Source organism: Odocoileus virginianus, chromosome 17, assembly GCF_023699985.2.
Source record: "Odocoileus virginianus isolate 20LAN1187 ecotype Illinois chromosome 17, Ovbor_1.2, whole genome shotgun sequence".
Taxonomy (NCBI): Eukaryota; Metazoa; Chordata; class Mammalia; order Artiodactyla; family Cervidae; genus Odocoileus; species Odocoileus virginianus.
Window position 1 is genome coordinate 13624974 of NC_069690.1, and position 25757 is coordinate 13650730.

A 25757-nucleotide genomic window follows, 5' to 3' on the forward strand; every position below is an offset into this window, starting at 1 on the left:
TACTACAAAGCATGTCCCTACTTATTCCACTGTCAGAGCACCGTCAACAACCTGCAACTCTGCCTCACTCTAGGAGGAATGAATTCAAGGCATAAATTCTATGCCTGTAATAATCTACTTCGTTATTTCAGTAGTAGCTGCTGTTATCACTTACTAAGTACCTGTACTAACAGGTATTTCTAATCTTCATTATAACTCATTATATCCTCACTATAATTATCCCAAACAAAGTAGTAACTGGTACTCCCTTCTCATTATCCTGATGAAGAACTGAAAGATTAAGTAACATTCAGGGCCACATTGTAAGCACACAAAAAAAACAGGATTCAAATGCAAAGCTGACTCTACACTTTGATTTTTCTCTCTCCACAATAACTGGTGTCATAATGCCCTTACCTTTTTTCTGATGTTGAGTTTTAAAGTGTTTTCTTTTAAACACTCTTACTTCCTAAGTCATATGGCTAGAAAAGTTTGGGTCAAACACTTGTAAATCTGATGACTATAAGAAGGAAAAGCCTGGAGAAGGAAATGGCAACCCACTCCAGTACTCTTGCCGAGAAAATCCCATGGACGGAGGAGCCTGGTGCAGGCCACTGTCTATGGGGTCACAAAGGGTCGGACACAACTGAGCAACTTCACTTCAGGACTAAGTTTAAAATAAAGTTAATTAAGTTAAAAAAAAGAAAAAAAAAAAAAGAAGGAAAAGCCTTTGAGTGAATGAAGAAATGAGTTTTATTCTCACAACACAAACTTCTGGATGTGCACAGACTGTGATTCTACCGTGGCCTGCTCAATCCAGAGGAAGCTGTTTATATATTTTTTAAAAAAATACAGTAAGTATAACACTTGTGTTTAGGGGCAATTATTGTTGGTGTCTCCATTCAGAAACAGACTATGCTGAGGCAGATTATAAGAAGCAAATATGTATGAGGGGAGACATAGGAGAAAGCCTGCTTGAAACCACGCTACCCACTGGTTTCTGTCACTGGTGACTTTCCTATCTATGCTCTTGGTGCCACAGAAAAATATTTCTCTGGGTGAGTTTTACAATCAGTAACCATGACTATTTCTCTTTAAAAAAATAAAGGTAAAAAGTGCTTATCCAGCACCACCATTCTCCTCCCACCTTCTTGGGGGAAAATGTCTACACTTATCAACTCATCTTCCCCACCTTAAACAGTAACTTTATTTCATCCTCCATAATTTGGTTTGGGTGTATCTACTTGATATCTTTCTACTCCTTCCCAGAAGAATTTATCAAGTTACTTTCCTTGAAACCTGGGCATTGAAGCTTTCAGTTACCAACCCCCAGAAGTTTCTAATCTCTATCACATAATCTGATGCCCCAAATGCTGAGACAGCAGGAGTCCTCAAAAGCCTGAGTCCAGTGAATGCAAGCAGAGTAACTAACCTCAGGAAAGAGGGACCTTAGACATTCTTTAAGATGTACTAGAGCATCACTTCAAAAGATTATACCAGCTGCAGGTCTCCAGGAAGGAGGTATTTTCTAATTCATCTGGTACTCAGCAGTTAAGAGAAGGGGAACTCTTTATTTCAAAGAAGGGCACCAAGAAGACCTTGAGGGAGTGCCTGGCTCTGAAAAGGACATTCAGAAGTACAAACTGGAGGAGGCGCAAGTGGGCTCATGTGGGTTATATGTCCTCCAGGAGAGAATACTAATGGTTCTTAACCAAAGACTTATATTAGAATCATCTGGAGAGATTTTTCAAAACAGAATCTTCGACTCCATCCTGTATTTACAAAACAAATAAACCAACTCCTAAATCTGGGATCTGGCACACCTAATTTTTGAAGAAGTTTCTAATAAATAGCCTGTGCTTCTCAGGGAATTCTTAAGCCAACTGGAGCCCTTTAACCACGGAAAAGATGTGAAAAGCTCTTCTAGGGCAGCAGTGCTAAACCATTCTGTCCTGAGGACCCTTTTGACAAACACATGAAAGTCAGGGACCTTCTTTTTGCAAACTGTACATGCACTGTTCCCACCAAAACTTCAAGGGTTTCAGGAGACCCTAAAACCTATCTCTGGGTTTCTACTCTAGATAAGTTCTCTGAGAAGCTGGCACACCCAAATTGGCAGCAGCAGACACAGTGGTTCTCAACATGGACTCAGGGACCAGACCAGACCACCTGACCAACAGAGTCAAATGCGGACTCTGTTCCTTACTAGCTGAGGCAGGAGTACTCAGCTCAGTCTCTTGCCTAAAGAATGGAGATAACCACAACACTAAACGCATGGGGTTGTTATGAGGCAAGTTAATATTTGCAAAGCACTTAGAACGGTGACTGACTTCAGTTAAGTACTGTTAGCAAATGTTTCCTAAAGAAAAGTTCCCTCTTCTTTCACCATTTTCTGCTGTACACTTTACTCAAGAATTTTTCATAATTAAGGATAACCACATTAGACGTATCTGAAATCTTACACATGCTCAAATGTAGTATTACAACTATGCTAATGAGAGACATCGCGACTGTGCTCCTGGTCAAACGTCATCTCCTTATAGGATCAACTGCACACAGCACTCCTTGGAAGAAGTGGTTCACCTCTATTACACTAGCTCTTCAAAATCTGCATTTTGCTGCTCTCAAACTTTTACTCTTTTGTAGAGTAAAACGTAGCCTGTAAAATGCAGGCTAGAACTGCATTTATTTCAAATGTATATGGTTCCCTTGGACATGGCTCCTGTCTATCTCTCTAGTCCATTTCCTTAACATCAAGCCTATCAAAGTAGCTTCCTGCTCTCCAAACATTAATGTTGTTCTTTCTGCTTAGTATGTTCTTTTCCTAAAGCTTCATCTGTCTGGAAAATATCTATGTAATCTGAAGATATAGTTCAAACTTGACAAGTATTTCTCAGGAAGGTTCTAACTCCCCTCCATTGCACCCACACCATGCACTTCCACCACAGTATAAATAGGTATTTATCTCTGCCTCCCCCACAACACAATGATCTCTCGCCCATGCAGGGGCTCACATCTTCACTCACATCCAGTGACTCAATAAATACTTGTCCCCTTTCATTAAAGGGAAGAAGTTGAGCAAATGGAATGAAATAGTGGTTTCTCAACCGTTTTTTTTTCTCTAAACCTCCCTATCACTCATAGGCAAAACATAATTTCACCACTAACATGGCTCATTAGGCATATGGATACATGACAGGGCAAGGATGGGGCAAATATAGGATGACATGTGGGTTCACCTGGTTTCAAATCACTGAACTAGATGTGGAGGAAGAATAACACAGGTGGTAGATCACAACCCAAACAATACGAGAATCTCTAAAAATATGCCAATAACTCTACGGGAGTCCAGGCAAAAAAAGAATCAAGGAAAACACAGTACGAAGCCAGTTCAATTTTAGCCAGGCAGCTACTCTGAAATAGAACTGAGTAAACCTTATAGTATGATATTGATTGCTTCAGAGGGAGAAAGGGGAGTTCTTTGTTTTCTTATTTTGAAATTCACTATCCTAACAGGTACAGAGCAGAAAGACATAATCCATACAAACTGGAGAAGTACCTTCTAAGAGCTTTCACAGTGATGTTTAGCCTGCCTACGGCAAATCAATTATCACATACATATCCAACTGCCTACTTAGTATCTTCACCTGGATAACAAATGGATACCTCAAAATGAACATGTCCAAAACCAAATTCTTGATCTCCTCTCCCCACCCCTAAATGGAACCTCCTGCTGACTTTCCAAACCCAGTAAACGAAATACTGCAAAGCTCCCTATGGTGTCTCTGCTTCTGCACTCGTCTTTTCCACCTTCAACACCTAACTTCCCAGCCTCTTCTCAACATAGCATCAGAGTGATCTTAAAATATTTATCAGTTCATAGATACCTCCGTGTTTGAGCCTCCAATGGTTTCCCAAAGTTATAACTGGCTCTGGTCAGATGCCTGTCAGCTCTCTGCTGTCACAAGATGGGACTCTCATGTCAGCCATGGGAGCCAGCTGCTGTGCCTTGCACACACCAGACATGCCCTTATCTCATAACCTTTTGCTGTTTCCTCTGTCCAAAATTCTCTTCCACCAGAAATCTGTAAGGTTTATTCTGGCCTCCTTTAGGTCTTCGCTTTAATCAAGCATTATCTTCTCATGTAGGTCTTCCATGACCAACGTATTTATGAAATCATACCGCCCAATCTCTACCTCCAGGACTTCCTAGCTCAGGCTCTGCTTTTTTCTCCCATTTGCTCTTATCTGACACACATTTTTACTGATTGGTTGGTGCACTGCCTGAACCTGTGCCACATAATGCACCTCCAGGAAAATGCAAGCTCCACACGGTCAGGGATTTTTGTCTCTTGTTTACTACTCGATCCTCAGTTTCTGAAACAGTGACTGGCAGAGTCACTCAGTAAGTAAGGCTCAGTAAGAATAATGACTGTAAAATACATGGCTCTAAGTTCCTGACAGCCACTGGGCTTAGATAAGACATGAACTTGGACTAAGTTTCCAAAAGGACAGTACTTCTCAGTTTTCCCAGTGTACTTCCTTTAACAGAGGAAGAAAGAATGGACATATATACTGGGGTGGAGGTAGGGGTAAGGATCAGGATTAGGGGCACAGTATGAAATAGCCCATAAGAACAAAATTTCTTTGAACTTCTGTGCTATTCCATAATGAATCCAAGTGTTTTAATATGAAATGTGTTTCTTCATTTACCTTTAAACAAAACTGATGCTCCAGGAGAATATATCATGTGTATTCTTCAGCCTCAAGTACTTCCTAACAAGGTGGTTTTATTTTATTTTTACAAGGTGGTTTTAAATATTGTGGGTCACGGCCAATTGGTGGTTCTTCAAATTTGTTTAATGGGACGTAACTGGCATAAAATAATATAATAGAAGGGACTTCCCTAGAGGTCCAGTGCTTAAGACTCATGCTTCCGGCGGCGGGGCCGCCTGCCCCTGTCTGAGCCACCTCTTTGCCTCGGCAGCTGGTCCAGGACGAGAACGTGCGCGGGGTGATCACCATGAACGAGGAGTGTGAGACGAGGTTCCTGTGCAACTCCTCCAAGGAGTGGAGGAGAGAGGGAGTGGAGCAGCTGTGGCTCAGCACGATAGACATGACAGGAGTCCCCACCCTGTCCAACCTCCAGAAAGGAGTCCAGTTTGCTCTCAAGTACCAGTCGCTAGGCCAGTCTGTCTACGTGCACTGTAAGGCCGGGCGTTCCAGGAGCGCCACCATGGTGGCCGCGTATCTGATTCAGGTGTACCACTGGACTCCAGAGGAGGCCATAAGAGCCATCACCAAGATCCGGTCCCACATCTACATCAGACCTGGCCAGCTGGAAGTTCTCAAAGAGTTCCACAAGGTGACCACTGCAGGGGTGGCCAAGAACGAGACTCATCACACGTCACTGACATGACGCACGTGGGTTAGGAAGAACGCAGAACAACGCTGCTTCCTACAGAATGAGAATGTTTAACAGGACCAAAGGGGCTGAAGCCCAGGCTTGACATAATAGAAATGTACTAAGTGATGGTTAGTTTTGCTCCCTTTGTCTTGTTTCACTTTCCTGAAATAACACTGTTGTGTGGCTTAAAAAAAAAAAAAAAAGACTCATGCTTCCACTTCAGAGGACATGAGTTCAATTCCTGGTCAAGGAAATTCCACACAGTGTGGCCAAATAAGTAATAGAATAGAAAATGTCATAGTGTATCTCACTAAGAATAAGTAATGGTTCCTGAAACTGTTTCAGTTTTATATACTGTATGTGTGAATATACTATGCAAAATATACCTCCTTATGTAAGCTGCAGCCAAAAACTATAAAAGCCCTAAATACTCACTCACCAAATTATAAAGCAAGTAGTGAGGAACTGGGCTCAGTGAGCTTAGAGACAGGGTGCGCACCTCAGTTTCTGCTCTGAGGAAGCCTAAAGCAGATCCCAGATGGTACCAAGAACCAAATTACCTAATCCTGTGTTCCTCCGGTCTGCCATGAGCAACATGGGGACACAGTAATATTAACTTGCTTCTCAGGGACATCAATAGGGAGAGCAAAAAGAAATGATTATGAGGCACTTGGAAAACACAAAAGCGGGCTAGAAATGCTTAATAATAATAATGAGTTTTACAAGTTACTTTCAGTGGCTGCTGGGGAAAGAGCAGCTTGTCAGCTTCAGCCTGTAACCAGCAATTAGTTTCTCTCCATAGTACAGAAAGCCTGCTGCAGGGGCTGCAGCCCCTTTCTGGCAGCACAGCTGGAGACGAGCAGGCTGAATTAATATTCCAACCTTGTTCCAGTGCGCTCAAAAGTACTATAAAAAGGTACAAGATGAACTCGGTCTGAACTCTGGAAAATGTGGTCTCTCTCTACACCTCTCCCCACAGATCACCACGGGAGGCACTGCCACAAGAAAATTCAAGGCAAGCGGTACACAGCTCACCTTTGAGAGCATTACCATCTACTCGTCCGTGACGTCACTTGTGACCTTTCCCAGTCTCTGAGCAATTTTCCCCCCTGTTTTCCTCCTCTCTATTTAGCTTTGGGAAAGATTATTTGCAGGCTGGTCCAACCGAGGACCAGGCAGTGACGCCAACCATCACCAGTTGTCTGAGGAATGATGATTCAGATGTGTTTTAACCACCACACTATATAGTCAACAGAACCTAGAGGAATGGCTCTGAGTGACAGGTTTTTAATGATACTGCCTCCAACTGTGTGATATGTCATCTGAGACTCAAGCAGAAGAGGCTCTCTGCAAGCTGCTGGAGTTAAATCCACCTGCAGTGCTGCATTCCCAGTCAATGTGAAAAAATATCTACCATTTTTAGTTTAAATATGGTTTTCCACTTCAAACCCTATTGACCAATAAACTACCTGAGACCTCTCAGAGACATCCTGACAAAACAGGTCTATCTATACTATTTGACACTGTCTGAATAGAGTTAAAAATATAGCAGGAATAGGCATGCAACTCACCATGCATGTGTGCTAAGTCACTTCACTTGTGATCAACTCTCTGTGACCCTGTGGACTGTGGCCCTCCAGGTTCCTCTGCCGAAGGGGATTCTCCAGGCAAGAATACTGGAGTGGGTTGCCATACCCTTCTCCAGCGGATCCTCCCAACCCTGGGATTGAACCCGCCATCTCCTATGTCTCCTGCACTGCAGGTGGATTCTTTACCACTAGTGCCACCATCCACCATAGAAAATATCAATTTACTTTCTTCCAATGCTAATTACATTTTAACTTGAAGAAGCATCTTTGGTTTACTTCCAAGGCTAAGATTCAATCAAAAACCCTCTATCTTTTTTTTCTAGTGCACCCAACAGACCAGAGGGATTGTATGGCAGTTGAACAGCCCTCAAAGAGTCCCTGTCTGCTGTTTATGATAGATAAAAGCCATACCTGTTTACTTTCACTGTTAAGAGTATGTGGCCAGTAAAGTCCTTTACAGGGAAAATTTGAAAGGTTCCACTTGTCCCAATAAAAGCAATAGCTTCAAATCCCTAATTTCTTGGGCAGCAACTTGCACTTCAGCATTTGATATTTCCAAGGCTAATTAATATCTATCTGTACCTCTTTACAGAATAGAGGCTTTTCAGAATAGAAAGGAAAGCTCTGAAGAGACCCTCAGATGATCTCTTAAACTATAAATTTTCTAGTGGTACTCATAAGTATTGGGTTTTAGAATGGCAATGAGAACCTAAGAAACAAGCTCTCTTAATGAGTCTTGTTTCTGAAAGGTGCTGCAGCTGCTGCTGCTAAGTCACTTCAGTCGTGTCCGACTCTGTGTGACCCCACAGACAGCAGCCCACCAGGCTCCCCCTGGGATTCTCCAGGCAAGAATACTGGAGTGGGTTGCCATTCCCTTCTCCAATGCATGCATGCTAAGTCGCTTCAGTAATGCCCGACTCTGTGCGACCCATGGAGAGCAGCCCACTAGGCTCCTCTGTCCACGGGACTCTCCAGGCAAGAATACTGGAGTGCATTGCCATTTCCTTCTCCTTTTGAAAAGGAGTAGAAACCAAAAGCTACTAAAGCTGATGTAGCTCTGACTCCTCCTGGAGTCCCCATTCTGTCATGCGATCTGCTTAATCTCAGTCTCAGAAACCTCCCACATAGTTTACACCATGAACTGGGATGTAGGCAGATTAAATCACCAGAACACCAAAGAGAAGATGAAGATGTAAAGAGATATAGATAGACATGAGTTTAGAAGACTCTCGGATTAAACTGTTAAAAATTGGGCTTCCCTGGTGGTTCAGTGGTAAAGAATCCACCTGCCAATGCAGGAGACATGGGTTCCCCTGGTTCAGAAAGATCCCACATGCTATGGAGCAACTAAGCCACATCTATTGAGCCCAAGCTCTAGAGCCTGGGAACTGAAACAGCTGAGCCCACATGCTGCAGCTACTGAAGCCGGTGTGCCCTGGAGTCCGTGCTCCACAAGACACCGTAATGAGAAGCCTGTGCATGGCAACAAAGAGTAGCCCCTGCTTGCCACAAGCCTGTGCAAAGAAACGAAGACCCAGTACAGCTGAAAATAAATAAATAAATAATATATATTTTAAAAAGCAAACAAAAAGCTGTTAAAAGCCTCTGATTTAGACAGGAGTAAATCAGAATGATGGTCTCCAAAAGCTGTATACACTAGAAGAACCCCAAAGCACAGTAGGGTTAGAACTACTGGAATCAAATCCTGTAATTCTCTGCAACTTAAGTTAAGACTCTCAAGTACTGCTTAAAAAAAAAAAGCATTCCTGTCTCCTTCAAAGCCATTTGGAAAAAAGTAGAAAGGTCACACTTTTCATGAAAGACTGCCTCTGTGGAGGGACTCTTTCACGAAGCTTCGAAATGTGGAGGGACTCTTTCAAGAAGCTTCTTTTCGAAGTCCACCCAAAGCCACCTCTAAAGCCAGCTAAACCAGTCAGGTTGAACTCAAACCCTTCAACTCTCAGGACAACCTCCAGTGCCAGCATTTGACACCTCATCCATCCCAAAGTGAATTTCAGTTTAGATTTCCAATCTTTATACTGCTTACCTCTGGACTGGAAAACAACCACACCCATTCCCAAAAAAGCAAATTCTTCTGATAGCACATGCAGAAAAATCTGGAATTGGGAAGTGCTAGACCATTACCTTTTAATTTTTTTCCCTTTTAAAGGCAAAAGTTAGACTGTTTTGAATATTATTTGAAAAGAACTATTTTCTGAAAGCAAAGAATGAGCGATGAGATTCATCCACGGGGCCAAAGACATCCCTCTTTGCCCTTCCTTTCAAAGTGTGCCTCCTTATCACTTTACTTCCATCCAGATTAGGAAACAGATAGGCTTCTTTCTGGTCTCCCAGAAAAAAAGGTTTGCTCAGCTCCATTTCCTGTCAGATATCTGAACGATTCTGCTTTTCCCTGGGGCTCTGAGACACTTACAGAGCATCCTTGAGTTTCCAAAGTTATTCTGAGAATATTACACAAATAATTTGATGGTATTAGGACAATGGTTTAATAGTTGTGTGGTGACTGTTTTTGTTTTGAAGTGGCATAAAATAGGTTAGTAACAGAAAAAGTTCCCTAAACGTTGTAACAGTCACATGTTATATTATCCTGATTATCACCAGTCTTGGAAATAAGGTCCATTAATGTGCTGTGATCTTGCCTTTAGAAATATCAATGAACAGAGTAAAGAAAGCAGTAGCTTCTAATGTTTGTCTGCCCACTTGAGAGAAAAATGAATTTGCGATTGTAGCCCTCAGATTAAGGCAGGACCTGACCCATCCAGATGAAAAGGTATTAAAGGGGCAGTGGGCAGAGTGCAAGGCCACTGAGAAACAAGAGGCAGAGTGTGTCTAGGGATACCGTTTGCTATGATGAGGAGATGGCCTTGCTAAGTCTGGTTCAAGAACTGGAGGCACCGGATACATGTAAACACTTTCTTAAATGAAAGCAAAAAGATTCATTCAACAACAAATATTTATTAAATACTCATTGTGTGCCAGGCATTGTTCCAGGCACTGGGGGGATAAGTCAGTGAAGGGAAAAAAAAAAGAAAAACTAAGACAAAAATGGTTGCCCTTTTGAAGTCTGTGTTCCAATCGGGAGGTGGTGGGTGGGGGTGGGGTGGGAGAGGGAGAGGCGAAAATGAATTAAGTACAATAAATAGCATTTAAAATGGATAAGTGCTCTGGGGGTGGGGAGAGAACAAGGGTAAAGGGGATCAAGAATACTGGGAGTAGAGTGAGGTGGCCTTATCAGAAAGGCCCTATTTTACCAAAGGCCTGAGGGAGGCAATGAGTCATGCAGATATGGCAACTGGGAGAAGGAAGATCCCACACGTGGGAAACAGCCAACTCCAAGGCCTGCAGGTGGCAGCATACCGGTCAGTCTGAGGATCCAGGAGGAAGCCAGTGTGGCTAAGTGGAGTGAGGGGAGGCGTAGCAGATGAAGTCAATGAGGTAGAGGGGAGGTGGAAGACATGGCTGGATAAGACAGGGACTTGGAGACCACTGTTAGGACTTGGAATTTTCTGCTTGGAAAGAATACCAATGCAAGCTCATCTACACTAGTGATGTAAACATGTGCTAACAGGGCACTGGTACAGCAAGAATTAAGCAACCGTTACAACTCTGCTAGGACCTGTGGAGAGGGTCACTGGCAGCTGCGTGCCTCACAGGGACCGCGGGGTCAAGGGAAAATGATGCTAAGATATACGGCATCTGTTCCTGCTCCAGGCATTATTAGTTTTACATGTTAAGCAAAATAAATCAGAAAACTCACAGCAAAGGTAATTTGATGTCTTTTCTGTCAATACAGAACCCACCTTCCATGCTATACTAATCAATTTGGTAACCACCCAGAAACCTTTATCACACACCCCAGATGTCCTCCTCCTCCAGCAGCCTTCAAAAGAATTACTCTCTACCGTTTCAGCTGCCAGAAACAGCCAAAAATATTTTCAGAGGCCTTTCAGTCTTTCCAACAGGTAAGTTCCCCAAACCCAAGGTCTTACGGTAAACAGGTTCTGCCCAACCCACACAGACTCTAACCCTAAAAGCAGGATCTCTTTTAGCCTTTATGAACAGCCCTGTGTACCTTGCTGTGACAGGCTGACGTGCCCATGACTGCAGCTGTTGCACTGCTGAATACTATTTACCATTAAGCACCATGATCTGTTTGCTACGCAGAGCTTACTGTTAAAACTTTAAAATACATTTTGTACATACTGTACTGAACCACAAAGTGGTGAAGAAAGGACTAATAAACTATCAGTGTAAGTTATTAGATATTCCACACCCCAGTTGGTATGTCACAGGACTGAAGACACAAAGAAAACTCTCATTCCTTTAGTAATGAGAGTGAATGAACATTATTTTATTTGCTTATTTTTAAATAGAAAGTTTTATTAGAGAAAAATAGAACCACCACGTACACAAGGAAAAGAGCACAAAAATTCAACTGATAAAGAACTGAAAGTCACAACTACCCAATGTTGTTTGCGATTATTTTTCAATTTCTTAAATGGCTTCCCTCAATTTTTTAAATAGTCTTGCCAATTTTTTTCAGCTGAAATAGCATCAAGTTTTCAAAAAATTAAGAGCCTCAGAGAAGGGACCAGCTTTTAAGATAACAAAGGTGACACCAAGAGTCTCCTAATAGGACCAATTCTACCCCAAAATTCCTGAAGCACATAACTACTGAGTCTGGTAGAACAGTAGCTCAGAGACCATCAGAGATTAGTTAGAACACTGACTCAGGCGGTCCAGTATGCAGAGAGGGCAAACAAAAAGGCTACATTTCCCTGTCAGATGAGTTCATGTAAGAAAACCAAGGAGGTGCTAAGAAAATACAGGCAATGGCTGCACAAAATAATTAAGAAGGCATTCTAAATACCACATATTATTAGACAACAGTGTGCAAAGTGAAGCAATTAGAAAACCGGCAACTTAAAAAAATATATGGTCACAGGTCTTTGAGAACTCAAGAAAACAATCAGTAGCAAACACAAGAGCTGCAAGTCTTCTCAACTGAGGGCTGAAAATGAAAATGAAAGTGAAGTCGCTCAGCCGTATCCGACTCTTTGCGACCCCGTGGACTGTAGCCCACCAGGCTCCTCCGTCCACGGGATTCTTCAGGCAAGAATACTGGAGTGGGTTGCCATTTCCTTCTCCATGAACATTATTTAAAAATTCTGAGATGAAACTGATCTAGAATCTAATCTAGGTTCTAGCAAGTTAGAAATCAAGAGGGTTCACAGGTGTGCCTAACCTCAGCACAGACAAAAAGCAGGCCCAGGTGGCTGTCAGATGACTGGGCACATGGGTAGGCCACTGTGCAGGGAATCAGGTCATACACGGAAGGGGCAGAAACCAATGTCAGAAACACAGCATGAGCTTGAGCTATGGATTTGAGAAGTTTTGTGCTTTCATATTTGGAGTCTCTGCCTTCTAACTCCTTCAGTGGAATGTTGCCACTAAGCCCAAGATCAAATTCACACACTTTTCAAAACAATTAAATGATGTTTTCCTTTGTCTCCAGTGTAACTGAGTCTAAGCACATTTACTAGTGTCTCTACATTTTTTTTCCCATTAAAATTAAAATAATAAAACTGACATTTATTTGCAGAACACAAAAGTCCTTCCACAAACTTAGGCTCTCCTGAAGTAGAATAAAAGGGAAAATGAATTCAGACTGGGTATATTTTCATTATAGGTCCACCTGACTGATTTTCAGGCCTTGTGAGCCTTGATTCAGAGAGAAACTTATTGTATAAAACCTGATCTCAATACCATGAAACCTATCTATAACCTCACACCACAAAATTGTGAATAAAAGAAACTCTTTTCCAATCTCACTGAACATGACGCCACAGCAAAGTATTAAGAGAGCTAAACATGAATGAGGGCAAGATATGGCTCTCAAGTGGGCTTCAATCCAGTTTAGGAAAATCCCAAGGTGTCTCCTTTAATTCAAACCTATAATGTCCCCTAAAGCTTTGTGTAAAAATTACGAGCCACAATGAGAACCTAAGGACTAGAAAGAGGTACCTACTTTTTATTCAGAATTTGAAGTCCTCTACTGCATAAAGATCTATTTTCCAATCTTTTATCTGACTAGGAATACAAAACTAATTCAATTTTTATCAACTCTTGACTTACTAACATCATATAAAGATGGTTGAAATTTTAATAGACGAACACCCACAAATCACTTCTATTACCCTGCAGAACTATGTGAAATTTAGTATCATTTGGCCAAGCACGGGCTTCTATTACTTGGGTAACCATCTCATAGGCTCTTTTTAATGACAACTAGTTCTCAAGCTTGGGTGTTTCAAGAACTGAATTCTGGGTTTTAGGAACAACTGTCTCCTACCATTGAAGTCAGATTTATAATTTGCTAGACCATGTCAGCCTATCAGGATACAGGATTTTTATCTACTGCTTATGTGCGGTTATTCAAGCAAGGCAGTTGCTACTGACAAACATATTCGTAGAAGAGGGTACCAGAAGCCAGTAGTTGAGTTCCAGTTATAGGAAGACAAAAGGTGTTGTCGAGCAGAATCTTGATTATCTTGACAAAAAGGATAAGGGGGTTCTCTATAAGGACAACTGAGTGATAAAGGAACATCTAGTATATAAGATACTCTACTCCTCAGATGAGATTAAAGGACACATTTATAGTACTGATGTGACATGAAAAATAAATCAAAATTCAAACAGCAATCACGAAAAGCAATTTTCTCTTTTCTCTTCTTTGGTGGTGAAATATTTTTATCTTTCATAACCAAGATCTTTCATAACCACTTCCTACAGGTTGTTAATGGAATATTTCAGATTCTGTCCTGTCTACAGGGGTTATTTTCAGCACTGGATCTATCTGTGACCTGGGAATCTCTTATAGTTTTCCTAAGATCCACCACTTCAAGGACTCAATGTCTAGTCAAGCAGCATGTGGTCCCATAAAAGCAACCACAGTGCGCAGTCCTCAGCTGTGGATCCTGGAAGACCAAAGGAGGCTTTAATACTGAACTTGTTTGGCTTGCACAATAGTCAAGAAAAGTTAGTAAATGCCAAGCTGGTTTGCTTCCTTTGATGGAAGCTGCTTAAAAGGTCTTCCGTTTGGAAGCATTTACCAGTTTTTTTGGTACAATAGCTACAGCTGTGGGCCTTCTGAGTGTGAATGGACATATGTAAGACATGAAATATCAGGGACAGGCACCATCTGCAACTGACTGTCTCATAGGCTGGGAGTGCAATGTGGGAGTAGCAAGGGACAGAATTTTCTCAGGGCCATACACTGCCAAAAAAACCAAAACAAAACATCCCCCCCACCCCGGCCAAAAAAAACCCCTTTTGGTTAACAAAGATCTTAAAGACATGAATAAATGGGGTTGTAAGATTGTGTCCTTTGCAGCTAGCATCCTTAGCACTTACTGCCCTAATCATTCAAAGGTTAAATGAAGAGAGTTGATGACTCTTGCCTTGTTTTAGAAGGGACATTCAAATAAAAAACTGAGACATTATTTCTTTTCTGTAAATAATATCCATCCTCTTATTAAACAACAGGTAAGTGGGGTTTAAAGAGGATACAAAGACAGATAATAAAAAACCATATACACTAAAGGATCAATTATTTATCTACAGGTTAACCTCTAACCACAAAGAAGTACAGAAGGAACGAAAGAAGGATTTTTATGAAGGTGTCATGGGACATTCAGGTAAAGACAGTAGACTTAAAATCACATTTAAATTTTCTTTCTCCTGGAAGAATTCGGCCATAATTAAAAGGAAAAAAGAATTAAGGGTATAAGTTTACAAAGATGGGAAAGAAAAACACACAGTGGCAACAAAATCTTGGTAACTGTAAAACAAATGCTGTTAGCAATAACACCGCTCAATTCTCAAAGTCTTGGGACTGGTAGCACCTCTGGAATAGTATGAAGTGGAAATGATGGAGGGGACGTTAAATAAAGAGGATGAAGAAACCGAGTCCGAGATCCCCACACTACCCTGAGCTACCTCAGCCCTTCAATAAAACTAAAAGACTGATTCTTTCAGAGGAGATAAGATAGTACTTTGAAGGGAATGCTAGACACGGCTGAGGGGTGGTGGAGTAAGGGAATTTATGCATACTGAGTGCTGAGACTCTCCAGTCCTCTTTCCCAGTTTAGCTCCTAGGAGGCTGGTAGAAAGCCTTTAAATTCTAAACAGGAGAGTCAAGGGTAATTTTTGGAAGAATAAAGCCAGCTCCCAAAAGAAAGACATGAAAGTACTGACACAGAAGATTCCAGATGAGTTCAGTGATGGGTGGGTGGAGGTCCTACCCTGGGTCTTACGGTTTAGAGGGCCACACACTGACCTTTCTCTGGCCTCCTCAGAACCCTTCTACAGGAGAATCCATATGGCCAAAGAGACATGCCCAGGTAGAAAACATAGAATTTCCTAACTAAAAACCCAACACTGTTTCCAGGTCCTGTCTGAGATACTTCTACTGGTCACTTTTTCTGAGGGTCAGTAAACATATCCTCAGGCCCAAGGGATGGCCGAAGTGTGGAAGTGGAATAGAAGAAGAGAAGGCTGTGAAACACAGTTCTCCAGTTGTACTCCTGAGTGAACAGAGGTGGAATTTTAGCAAAGGACCAAATGGAAATCCTAGAATCAAAAAGTACAGTATCTGAAATGAAAGCTATACTGGACAGATAAACCAGAATGTTGTAGCCTATAAAAGAAAAGAGTCTGTACACTTGAAGACAGATCAATAGGAATTACCCATTCTGAAGAACAGAAAGAAAACAGGAACAACTGAAAACCAGCCTTAGGGGCTGAGGGGACAATCCAGCAGTAACACGGGACAGTGGCGTGTGTACACTCAGTCGTGTCTGACGCTTTGCAACCCCATGGATTGCAGCCTGTCAAACTCCTCGGTCCATGCAATTTTTTAGGCAAGAAATACTGCAGTGGGTTGCCATTTTCCTTCTCCAGGGGATCCGCCGACCCAGGGATCAAACCCACATCTCTACTGCCCCTGCACAGGCAGGTAGATTCTTTACCACTTGTGTCACCTTAGAAGTGGAATTCTGAAGGAAGGGGAGTGAGATACTGGGACTGAAAAAAAATTGAAGAAATAATTAAAAAAAAAAAAAAATGACTTTCCTAAATTTGGGAGAAGCTATCAATTTACAGATCCAAGTTCAGTGAATCTGAAGCCAGATAAATGTAATGAAAACACCAAGGTACATAACAGTCTTAAGCTGCTGAAAACCAAACCTAAAAATGAAGAAGCCCGTAGATGAGCACTGCCCAACAGAACTTCCCATAATGACAAAGGCTCTACTTCTGCACTGACCAATTCAGTAACCACCAGCCACGTGAACATTCGAATGTGGCTAATGCAACAGAGGAAATCAACTTTTTACTTTACTTCATTTTAATTAATTTCCATTTAGATAGCTGCATGTGGCTAAGGGTTATTTTATTGAACAGGGTTGTTAAGGAGCCTTATGAGGTATCAACCCATCATTAATATGTGCACTTTACTGATTCAAACAATAATAAATAAATAAAAATAAAATTTAAGACATGGAGATAATCAGAAACTTGAGCACTGACTGGGATATCTGATGTTGAGGAATTCTTGTTAATTTTTTAATGAGCACAATAGTTACTGTGGTTATGTTTTTAAAAAGAAACCATCTGTTTTAAATATATACATTGAAATATTTACAGAGGAAATGATATGTCTAAGATTTGCTTCAAAATAATAGAGGGCAGGGCTATGCACAGCGAGCACAGATGAAATGCTACTAACTCTGGATTGATCAATTATTGAAGCTGAGGGATGAGCACACGGGACTCATCATGTAATTGCTTACTTTCGTAGAGTTAAAATTTTTTCATAAAAAGTTTTTAGAAAAAAGAGCAAAAAGAAGGACTTCCCTAGTGGTCCAGTAGTTAAGACTCTGCACATCCACTGCAGGGGGTACAGGTTCAATCCCTGGTCAGGGAACTAAGAGCCTGCAAGTCACATGGTTATGGCAAAAAAAAAAAAAAAAAAAGCAGAGCAGAAGGAGATGGAAAATAGGACAAAAAGCAGAAGACTGGTCCAGGAAAGTCAGCACTCCAAGAGCAAGACTTCCAATAAGAGAGACAAAGAAAATGAAAGGAGATCTATAAAAAAGAAAAATTCCCAGAATTGAAGGATACAAGTTTCTACATTGAAAGAGCACAATAAGGACCTAGTACAGTGGGTGAAAAGAAAAGAGACACAAACCAAGGCATATCACTGTGAAGTTTCAGAAGAAGGAAAAACAAGGATTGTACAAGCTTTCATTCAGAGAGAACACGGCACAGAAAAGGACCAAGAATCAGAATGACTTCAGACTAGGAGGAAAACTATTTCTAATCTAGAAAAATATACAGAAACCATCATGTAAGTGTGAAGAAAAAAAACGTTCTAAAACATGTAAGGTCGCTACCTGTTTAAAACTTTACTCTACACACCTATCTAATACTTTGGCCACCTGATGCGAAGAACTGACTCGTTGAGAAGACCCCGATGCTGGGAAAGACTGAAGGCAGGAGGACAAGGGGACAATATAGGATGAGACGGCTGGATGGCATCACCAATGAAATGGACATGAGTCGGAGTAAACTCCGGGAGTTGGTGATGGACAGGGAGGCCTGTCGTGTTGCAGTCGATGGGGTCGCAAAGAGTCGGACAAGACTGCGCGGCTGAACTGAACTGAACACCTATTTTTAGGAAGCTACTAGAGTATGTTCTTCATCAAAATGAAGGAATAAATCAAGGAAAGAAAAATACAAGAGGAGACCCAACGTACAAAACAGATGAAGAGAATGAATCCTCAGGGCTATGATGAAGGGAGTTCATAGAATGACAGTTTCAGGTGTGGAAGAAAATCGTTCCAGATTAAAGCATCAAACGGCTCCCAAAGGAGACTTTAAGAGTGAAATAGGTAGGACTATTTTGAAGAGTTTGATCTCACTGGAATTTGGGAATGAATGGCAGTTAACACAAAAAATTAAGCAAACAAATAGAGACAAGTCTTAATGGGTAAATATCTAATTACTTATAAAAAGTTTTATGGAAAAAAAAATAACTTTTATGGTGAGAAATAATCACACTATATAGTTCAGCTCTGAGGAGTATATATAATCATAGTAACATAAACAATGAATACTAATTAAAGCAAATCCTAAGAGAGTCCTATCAGGAAAATATGAGGATTGGGAATATATACACAGATAATGGCTGGAAGTGGGAAGAGAAGGCTGGGGACTGGGTTTTTCTTAGCTAACTCTAGAACTAGTTAATTCTAAACTGTATATTCACAGACCTGATAAAATTAAAACTTCAAAGAAAGGAGTATCAACGTTCTCACAAAAAGTTCACAGCTTGGTGAAAAAGGAGGCCAAGCAAATGTGAGAACTCCACAGCATCCATACAAAGACTGGGATGAACATGCTATGTCTCGCTTCTATTCACTTTTGAAGACAATGGCTTGAAGAAGCAGTCACCTGCCAGGTGTCAAGTTTGAAGGAGTGTACTGGGAAAATGTTTCTGAGCAACTAACACAGATGAAATAGATGAAGTGGGAAAAAAAAACAGATGAAGTGAAAAGGATATCAAAGTCAGAGAAAGCTCTTTTAGACAAAATTCATTTAGACATTTGTTAAGATTTTTGTTTTATTTAAATAGAGGGAATCAATTCTCTTTTTTTAAAGGAATGCAATATGTTAAACTCAAGAGAAGCTCCCAGGGGGGCAAGCTAAACTTTGCTTTGTGTAATATTTATAAGTTGGATTCACAAAGGCTTTTGATAACCAACATTACTAGTACAGTAGATTTTCTAGGTTCAAATTTCTACTAGGTATTTAATGCTCTAAGGTATAATCTATTTTACATTTTAAGAGAGAACAGTGTCTTTTTTTCAATAGTGGTTCAAAAAGACCATAGGTCAATAAGTAGTTTGACAATGTTTTTAATGAAAAGTTTTTGTAGTAAATGCTACATTACAGTTGTGGAGGTTAGTTTTTCTGTCCTATACATAGATATCAAATTAGCTGAAACAGCTAAAACTCACATTGCTTCCCAAATTTCATTTCCTAAACCTCTTTCTTTTCTGATTTTATGGTCTGCAGTACAAGAAAAGTACTAATTTTTCCTGCATGAGCTCTTGAATTTAAACATATACATTCATATTGTTTAAATGCCAATCAATATTTACCTGGCTTTATCTGGATCTTTATGGTGAAAGCCGGTTTCAACAGTCTTAAGATCTGCGTTAAGATCTGACTCTTTTTATTCATACTGGGACAAGAGCAGAATAGAAGCTGAAAACTAAGGTAACCCACCATCTTCAGTTAATCATTAGTTTCATCTTCCACTAGCAGACATTAAATAGAACTGTTCTCAGGGGGGGAAAAACTTCATCTCTTTCCAAGTTTTTGCTTATCTTCTCCATTGGGCAATGCCAGTTAAATGAGAAAATAGGCATAATTATGACATCCTTGAAAGGAAAGAATCCATGGGAAAGCATGTAGAATCAGTAGTTGACTATAGATGGAAAATTTGTTTTCTCTAGAGAAGTTGAACTGCTTTATTACATTCTGCTTAGATGGAAAAATTTTAAGTTTTTTCTTAATGTCAGGTTTGTGAAAATGAAAACTTACTAGTTCTAATTCGAGAGAAGGATTTGGACTAAGATTCACCTCTTCTATGAGGGTTCCTGGGACTTCCCTGGTGGTCTAGTCATTAAGACTCTGGGCTTCCAATGCAAGAGACACCAGTTCAATCCTTGGTTGGGGAACTAAGATCCCACATGCCATGCAGCCAAACAAACAAAAAGATCAACTCATGTGAGGGTTCCCATCTGGAATGTTCATTTTACTGAATATGAAATGGAAATGCAAATAGGGAAGTAAACTGACATTTATTCACTGTTCCCTTTCGGTTTTAAGAGGAGGAAATTTGCCCTGATTTCTGTGACCCAAATTCCTTTTCCTACTTCTAAAGTAAAGCATTCTCGCACCCATGCTGACTGACCTCAAATATTTGGCTTGAGGCTCTGTAAGCCAACAGGAGGTTAGATTTCCATGAAAAGAGAGCAGATGTAAATTTGGGTTAGTTACTTACTTTAGGATTCTATGTTGGAAAAGCCCCTCAACACATTAGTCTCATCATAGCAGCACAGCCAATTCCTTCTGCACAGTAATCCTTGTTCTGCTCTCCTAAACTGAGCCAAGTTATACTGTGACTCACTCATTGTCACTCTGTATCATCAAACCCTTTGCTGAAAAAGAAGCAGTCAACTACCGAGGCAGCATGGTAATCAGTCAACTGGCAAGCAGGCCTGGTGTGCTGGTATTTAAACTATTCTGGAGAACATTAGTTTCAACTCTAAGTAATTTTATTGTTGATGTCTCACCATGAGTACTAGGATCCCACACTGGTATTTCCAAGACACTGAGCAATGGGACCTGTCTTGACCACAAAGTGGAAGGTTGCTATTTTTTGTTCATCATTTAAAGCATATTTTACAGTCTCATTCAAACTGTTCTCTCAAGTTCTTGGTAGAAGGGGATGCCCAATCCTCTTTGTTGAGTCTTATGTCAGTCATAGTACATTGTTCCCTTTTTCTTTTTTTGTTAAATTGTGAGCTCACTTTCAGTAGAGATTTTCTTTTCAGATGGGAGTCCTGATGGCCTTAAAGTTCAAAATTGTTGCAAAAGGGCCATTATTGCATTTGCTTCTGCCAGGTATCCTAGGCTCTATCAGTTCTGGTCCAATTTTACACTAATTTACTGGTTTGGAGAATTCTGTACCTACACAGTATAAATTCAGGCCCTGGATTTTCCACAAGAGGCCATCCAGAACCCTGGTCAGAGAGAACTTTCTCCCATCACTTGCCTCTGTGGATATCTGTTTCTAGTTCCCCTTTCACTGAGGGATTTGCCCTTCCAGGGGCTCAGCTTTATGCAAAGCTCAGTTACAGTTCCCCATCTCAGGTCAGCCCAAGGTGGTCTCTTCTGTCCTTGTGAGCATTAAAACCCTCAACTTCCGGGCTTGTATCTGTATTTTATCTCTTCAGGTTGCTGTGGCTTCAATTTACATGCTTACTACTCTGTCTTCATGTTGCTTAAACCCCAGAAGGCTTATTTCAAAAAGAAATTCAAAGTGATGCAAATGAAATGAAACTCTAAGCTAGGACTTAAGCATTCTAAAAATTCAGTATTTTCAAGATGGAAAGGCTCTTGTAGACATGATAAAGTTCTGAGCTCCTCTAAGGTGATGTTACACTTACCACATGCATATCATACAGATAACCCAACTATTTACAGCAGTGTGTTCAAAGATGACTGCCACATAGCTTTCCTGAAATCTACTCTTACAACGGTCAAATTCCCTTTTATGAAAGTCTTAAGAAAAAAGTTTGTAAATAACACCTTGAAAAGTTTTTGTTTGTTGAGTTAAAAAAAATTAATAACTTTCTGTGTCAATGTATGACTTTTCTGTGTGCATGTTTTAACGAAAAATAAGTCTTCTCCACAGAGTTATTTCAAACCCTATTCCATGACTAAATCTGATATGAGGGGAGTTGCTTTACACATAAATAAAATAAAATTGGCAAGATATCAACCTGTACACCCAGAGTGAAGTAAATGTCTAACCTGCAGGTTGTTCAGAGGCTCCATCTTCATGACGGGGCCCAAGGTGTTGAGGGGCAGGGAGACATCGATGCTCTGGTTTGGCATTAGTGGTGTATGGATGGCCAGAGGAGTGCTGGGAATGACACCAAAGCTAGGAGAGAGGGTGAAGAAATCCTAGAGGTTAATTAGGAGGCAGGATTTAGACCCATCTTTAGGTTTCAATGGCTTTTTACAAGGAAACATCATTTTTAACAAAATTAAATGGAAGGAACAGCAGGAGCTAAAGTGCCCAATTCTAATTTGCTGTAACACTGGTTACCACATAACCTCTGTTTTCCAAGAAACAGATTAGAGGAAGGAGAAAACACTCAGCAGCAGAGAACTGGTTAGGTAATGGCCTGATGCTAAAGTTTTCTTATGTTTACCATGCCACTAGAGGGGCAGGTTTGATAAACATCGTTTTTTATACATCTGTCTTTAGATAATCCTTGGGAGAATACCCGCCCTGCAAAGTACACTACTACTATTTCACTAGCCTGATAACCTGCCCAATCAGCCCAGAGGATGATTTATGGTAACTCACTTTCTTTTTTCTTTATTTACTTACATAGGATACAATCATTGGGAAAAAGCCACTCTAAGTAAAGCAGAATTGACTGGCTTAAATATTCAAAACAACACCCCAAAGGACAAAAGACAGGCTGTAGACTCAAATCTGGCCACTTTCTTAGCCTAAGGCAAGCAGTGGGTATCCACCACAGTTAAGACTTCTCACAGAAGCCTGCATGATAATAATATAAGAATAGTAAAGAGCTAGGAAAAGTCTGAGTTTGAAGTCACATAAAAACAAAATGTATGAAGGAAGACTGAAAGGGAAAAGTTGGGCCACAGGTAAAACAAATGAACAACTTAATGATACAAATTTACACTGAATTTATGCTCTAATTAGCTTCAGGAAGAAAGATGAGATTGTACAAATAACTAGAGTTTTTTAGGCAGTATCAATTTCAAGAGTCACAGAACAGCAGGAGAAAAATTTTCCTTTTCCTAGATAAACTATACTTCAGAGTCCCAAATGTAATAAATGATTTTGAGTAGACACATCAAATCATTTTGGTATTAACATCTATGGGTCAAAAACCATTCTGCCCTTTTGATCTTGCTCTCATGATTCATCTATGTGGAACACCATAGGGAATCTTAAAAAAAGGCTACCAGAACTAGTAAGTTTATTAAAGTTGCAAGATACAAGTTCAATATACAAAAATCAAATGTATTTCTATATACTAGCAACCGAAAGTTAAAACATGTTACTTACTATAACATCAAAGCTATGAAACACTTAAATGCAACAAAAGATGTGTAAGATCTGTACATGAAAAATTATAAAATACTGTAGAGGGAAGTTAAAGATGTCCTACATAAATGGAGAGATATGCTATGCTGATGGATTAGAAGACTCAGTATTGTTTGTTGTCAGTTCTTCCCTAAACTGATCTAATATATTCCCTATACTTTCCATCAAAATCCAAGCAGAAAAAAGACCTAGACTTGCCCAAAACAATTTCTGAAAAAGAACACAGCTGGAGGGTTTACACTATATGACTTCAAAATTTACTACAGAAAAAGATTTGACTTTGACTCTTACTTTACACCATCTTAGGCTTCCCAGGTGGCGCTAATGGTAAAAAATCCACCTGCCAATTCAAGAGATGAGGATTTCTGGGTTGGGAAGATCCCTTGAAAGAGGGCATGGCAACCTACTCCAGTACTCTTGCCTGGAAAATTCCACAGACAGAGAAGCCTGGTGGGCTACAATCATGGGGCCATGAAGAGTCAGACACAATTGGATATTGCACATTACACCATATTATCTCACCAAAATTATCTCAAAATAAATTATAAAGGTAAACATAAGAGCTTTATTGATTGCCATATCTATTAAATTTTTTTGAATTGTATTAATAACTGTGGGTCAGGCAAAGATTTGATAAACAGAAAACAAAAAGCAAAAGACTTATAAAGGAAAAAATTGTAAAATAAACTGTGTTTAAATAAAAAACCTGTTCCTTGAAAAACACTAAGAAAGTAAAAGTAAGCTACAGACTGGGAGAAAATATTTGCAAGGCATATCTGAAAAGTACTCATAGCCAGAAAATATAAAAAATTTTACTACTTGATAACAGGACAAACAATTTTTTTAAAAAAGAAAAAGGAATGATCTGAGCAGATACTTCACCAAAGAAGATATAAGATTAGTCAACAAGATTATGAAAAAAATGCTCACTATTGTTAGTTAGTAGAGAGATATTACTATACATCTACAAGAATGGCTAGCATTGGTGAGAACATGGAACAGCTGGAACATCCATACTTACCATATGACCCAGCAATACCACTGCTAGGTATTTACCCAGAAAAAATGAAAACACAATTCTACACAAAGACATATACATGAATATTCATAGGCGCTTTAGCCATGAAAGATAAAAGTGGAAACAACCCCCACTTCTACCAACTGGTGAAACTGTAAACAAATTGTGCTACAAGCATCACTGGAATACTACTCAACAATAAACAGACTGCTGAAACACCTCTAAGCATTATGCTAAGTGAAAGAAATCTAATGCAAAAGACTCCATACTATGTAATTTCATTTACAAAACATTATAGAGAAGGTATGATTATAGTGGCAGAGACAGAGCTACAAAGAACAAGAGACATCATAGTAAAACAGTAAGAGACACAGAGAATAAATAAGAAAAAGCAAATAAAATAAAACAGAAATGAAGAAAAAGATCACCACTACTCATGAAGCACTCCAGTCAGAAGATCAAGTCTAAGTCTAATTAAGCCTATAGACCAATTTACAGATATAATCAGCAAAATCTAGACTGTGGGAAATTCTACAGATAAAAGATCTAATTTCTTCTACAAATAAATTTCAAGGAAGAGAGAGGAGGAAAAGTCTATAGGTTAAAAGAGACTTAAGACACGTATCAATTAATTGGTATACATGGGGACCAACGGGATCCTGTTCAGATAAAACAAGTTGTACAACACTAGGGAATTGCAATAATCTGCTAATGATGTTAAAGAACTTAATAATATTAATGATATTAAAGAATTTAATAATATTAAAGAATTTTTGAGTTTAATAATGGTGCTGTGGTTAATGGATTTAAAAAAAGGTCATGAGATACATATTCCAATATTTATAGATAAGAAAATATTAGAGAGAAAAATAGTACATATAACAGACAAAGTCAATAAACACATAATTCTCCAAAGAAGAAAATGTGAACATTTTCACACACAAACCCTGAAAACCTTCCGGAGATACAGGACCTCAAGGCACACACTGGAAGGGCACACCTTACTCCAGGAAACACTGACTAACACTGGTCAACACAGGGAGCCTCCCAGAAAAGGTACTGGGCTTCAAAACTCGGGGCAGTCAAACAGAATGATCAGATTACTTATAGGTACAGGGAAAACCATGCTGGCAATGAACTTCTCCTCAGGAATATTAAATGAGAAACGACTCTGAAGTAAAACGAAGAGCTTGAGTCAAGAATTTTCAAGCGTATAAGTCATGATTTTGAGCATGTAAGAATTCAAGGACTGTTGAGGCCTTGTTGAGGAACCTACTAGAAGACATACAAGAGATGATCATGGAGATGTAAGTAAAAGGACTGGCAGCAAGCACAAACTCAAGACGAAACAAAGATGAGGATAAAAGTGAAAGAATAAAATGTAGAAATGACAACTGACAAAAATGAGAGGAAAAGGAGACAAGCAGGTAGAAAGCAGAATAAGCTCTCATCTGTCGTAACTCTCTTTCCTATTATGGCAGAGAATTCACTGCTAAAAGCAAACCGTCTGCCTATATGTGATTATTCAGTTAACAGGCAGACTGTCTTCCATATTTTTTACAGCAGCCAAAGTCCATTCATTTTTCTCACCAAAATGTGAGAACCAAAATTCATTTTTCTCACACACTGAAAGGGCACACCTTATTCCAGGAAAAAGTAACATTGGTCAACACTGGGAATATCCTAGAAAAATCAATGGACTTGGACAGTCAAACAAAAGTTTATACAGTCCATGGAATT

The 25757-nt window shown here is 39.9% G+C and overlaps 1 protein-coding gene and 1 pseudogene across 5 annotated transcripts in view; one reads left to right on the top strand and one right to left on the bottom strand.

Annotated features, from left to right (window-relative positions):
• Positions 1–25757, bottom strand: part of AP2B1 (adaptor related protein complex 2 subunit beta 1) — a 109827-nt gene that overhangs the window by 14914 nt on the left and 69156 nt on the right. For all 5 annotated transcript variants that reach the window (XM_020902318.2, XM_020902319.2, XM_020902317.2 and 2 more), the window contains one exon: positions 21664–21793. In XM_020902318.2, the coding sequence (XP_020757977.1) occupies positions 21664–21793 (130 nt within the window). The remainder of the gene's footprint in view (positions 1–21663; positions 21794–25757) is intronic.
• LOC110142821 (phosphatidylglycerophosphatase and protein-tyrosine phosphatase 1 pseudogene) lies at positions 4940–5591 on the top strand (annotated as a pseudogene).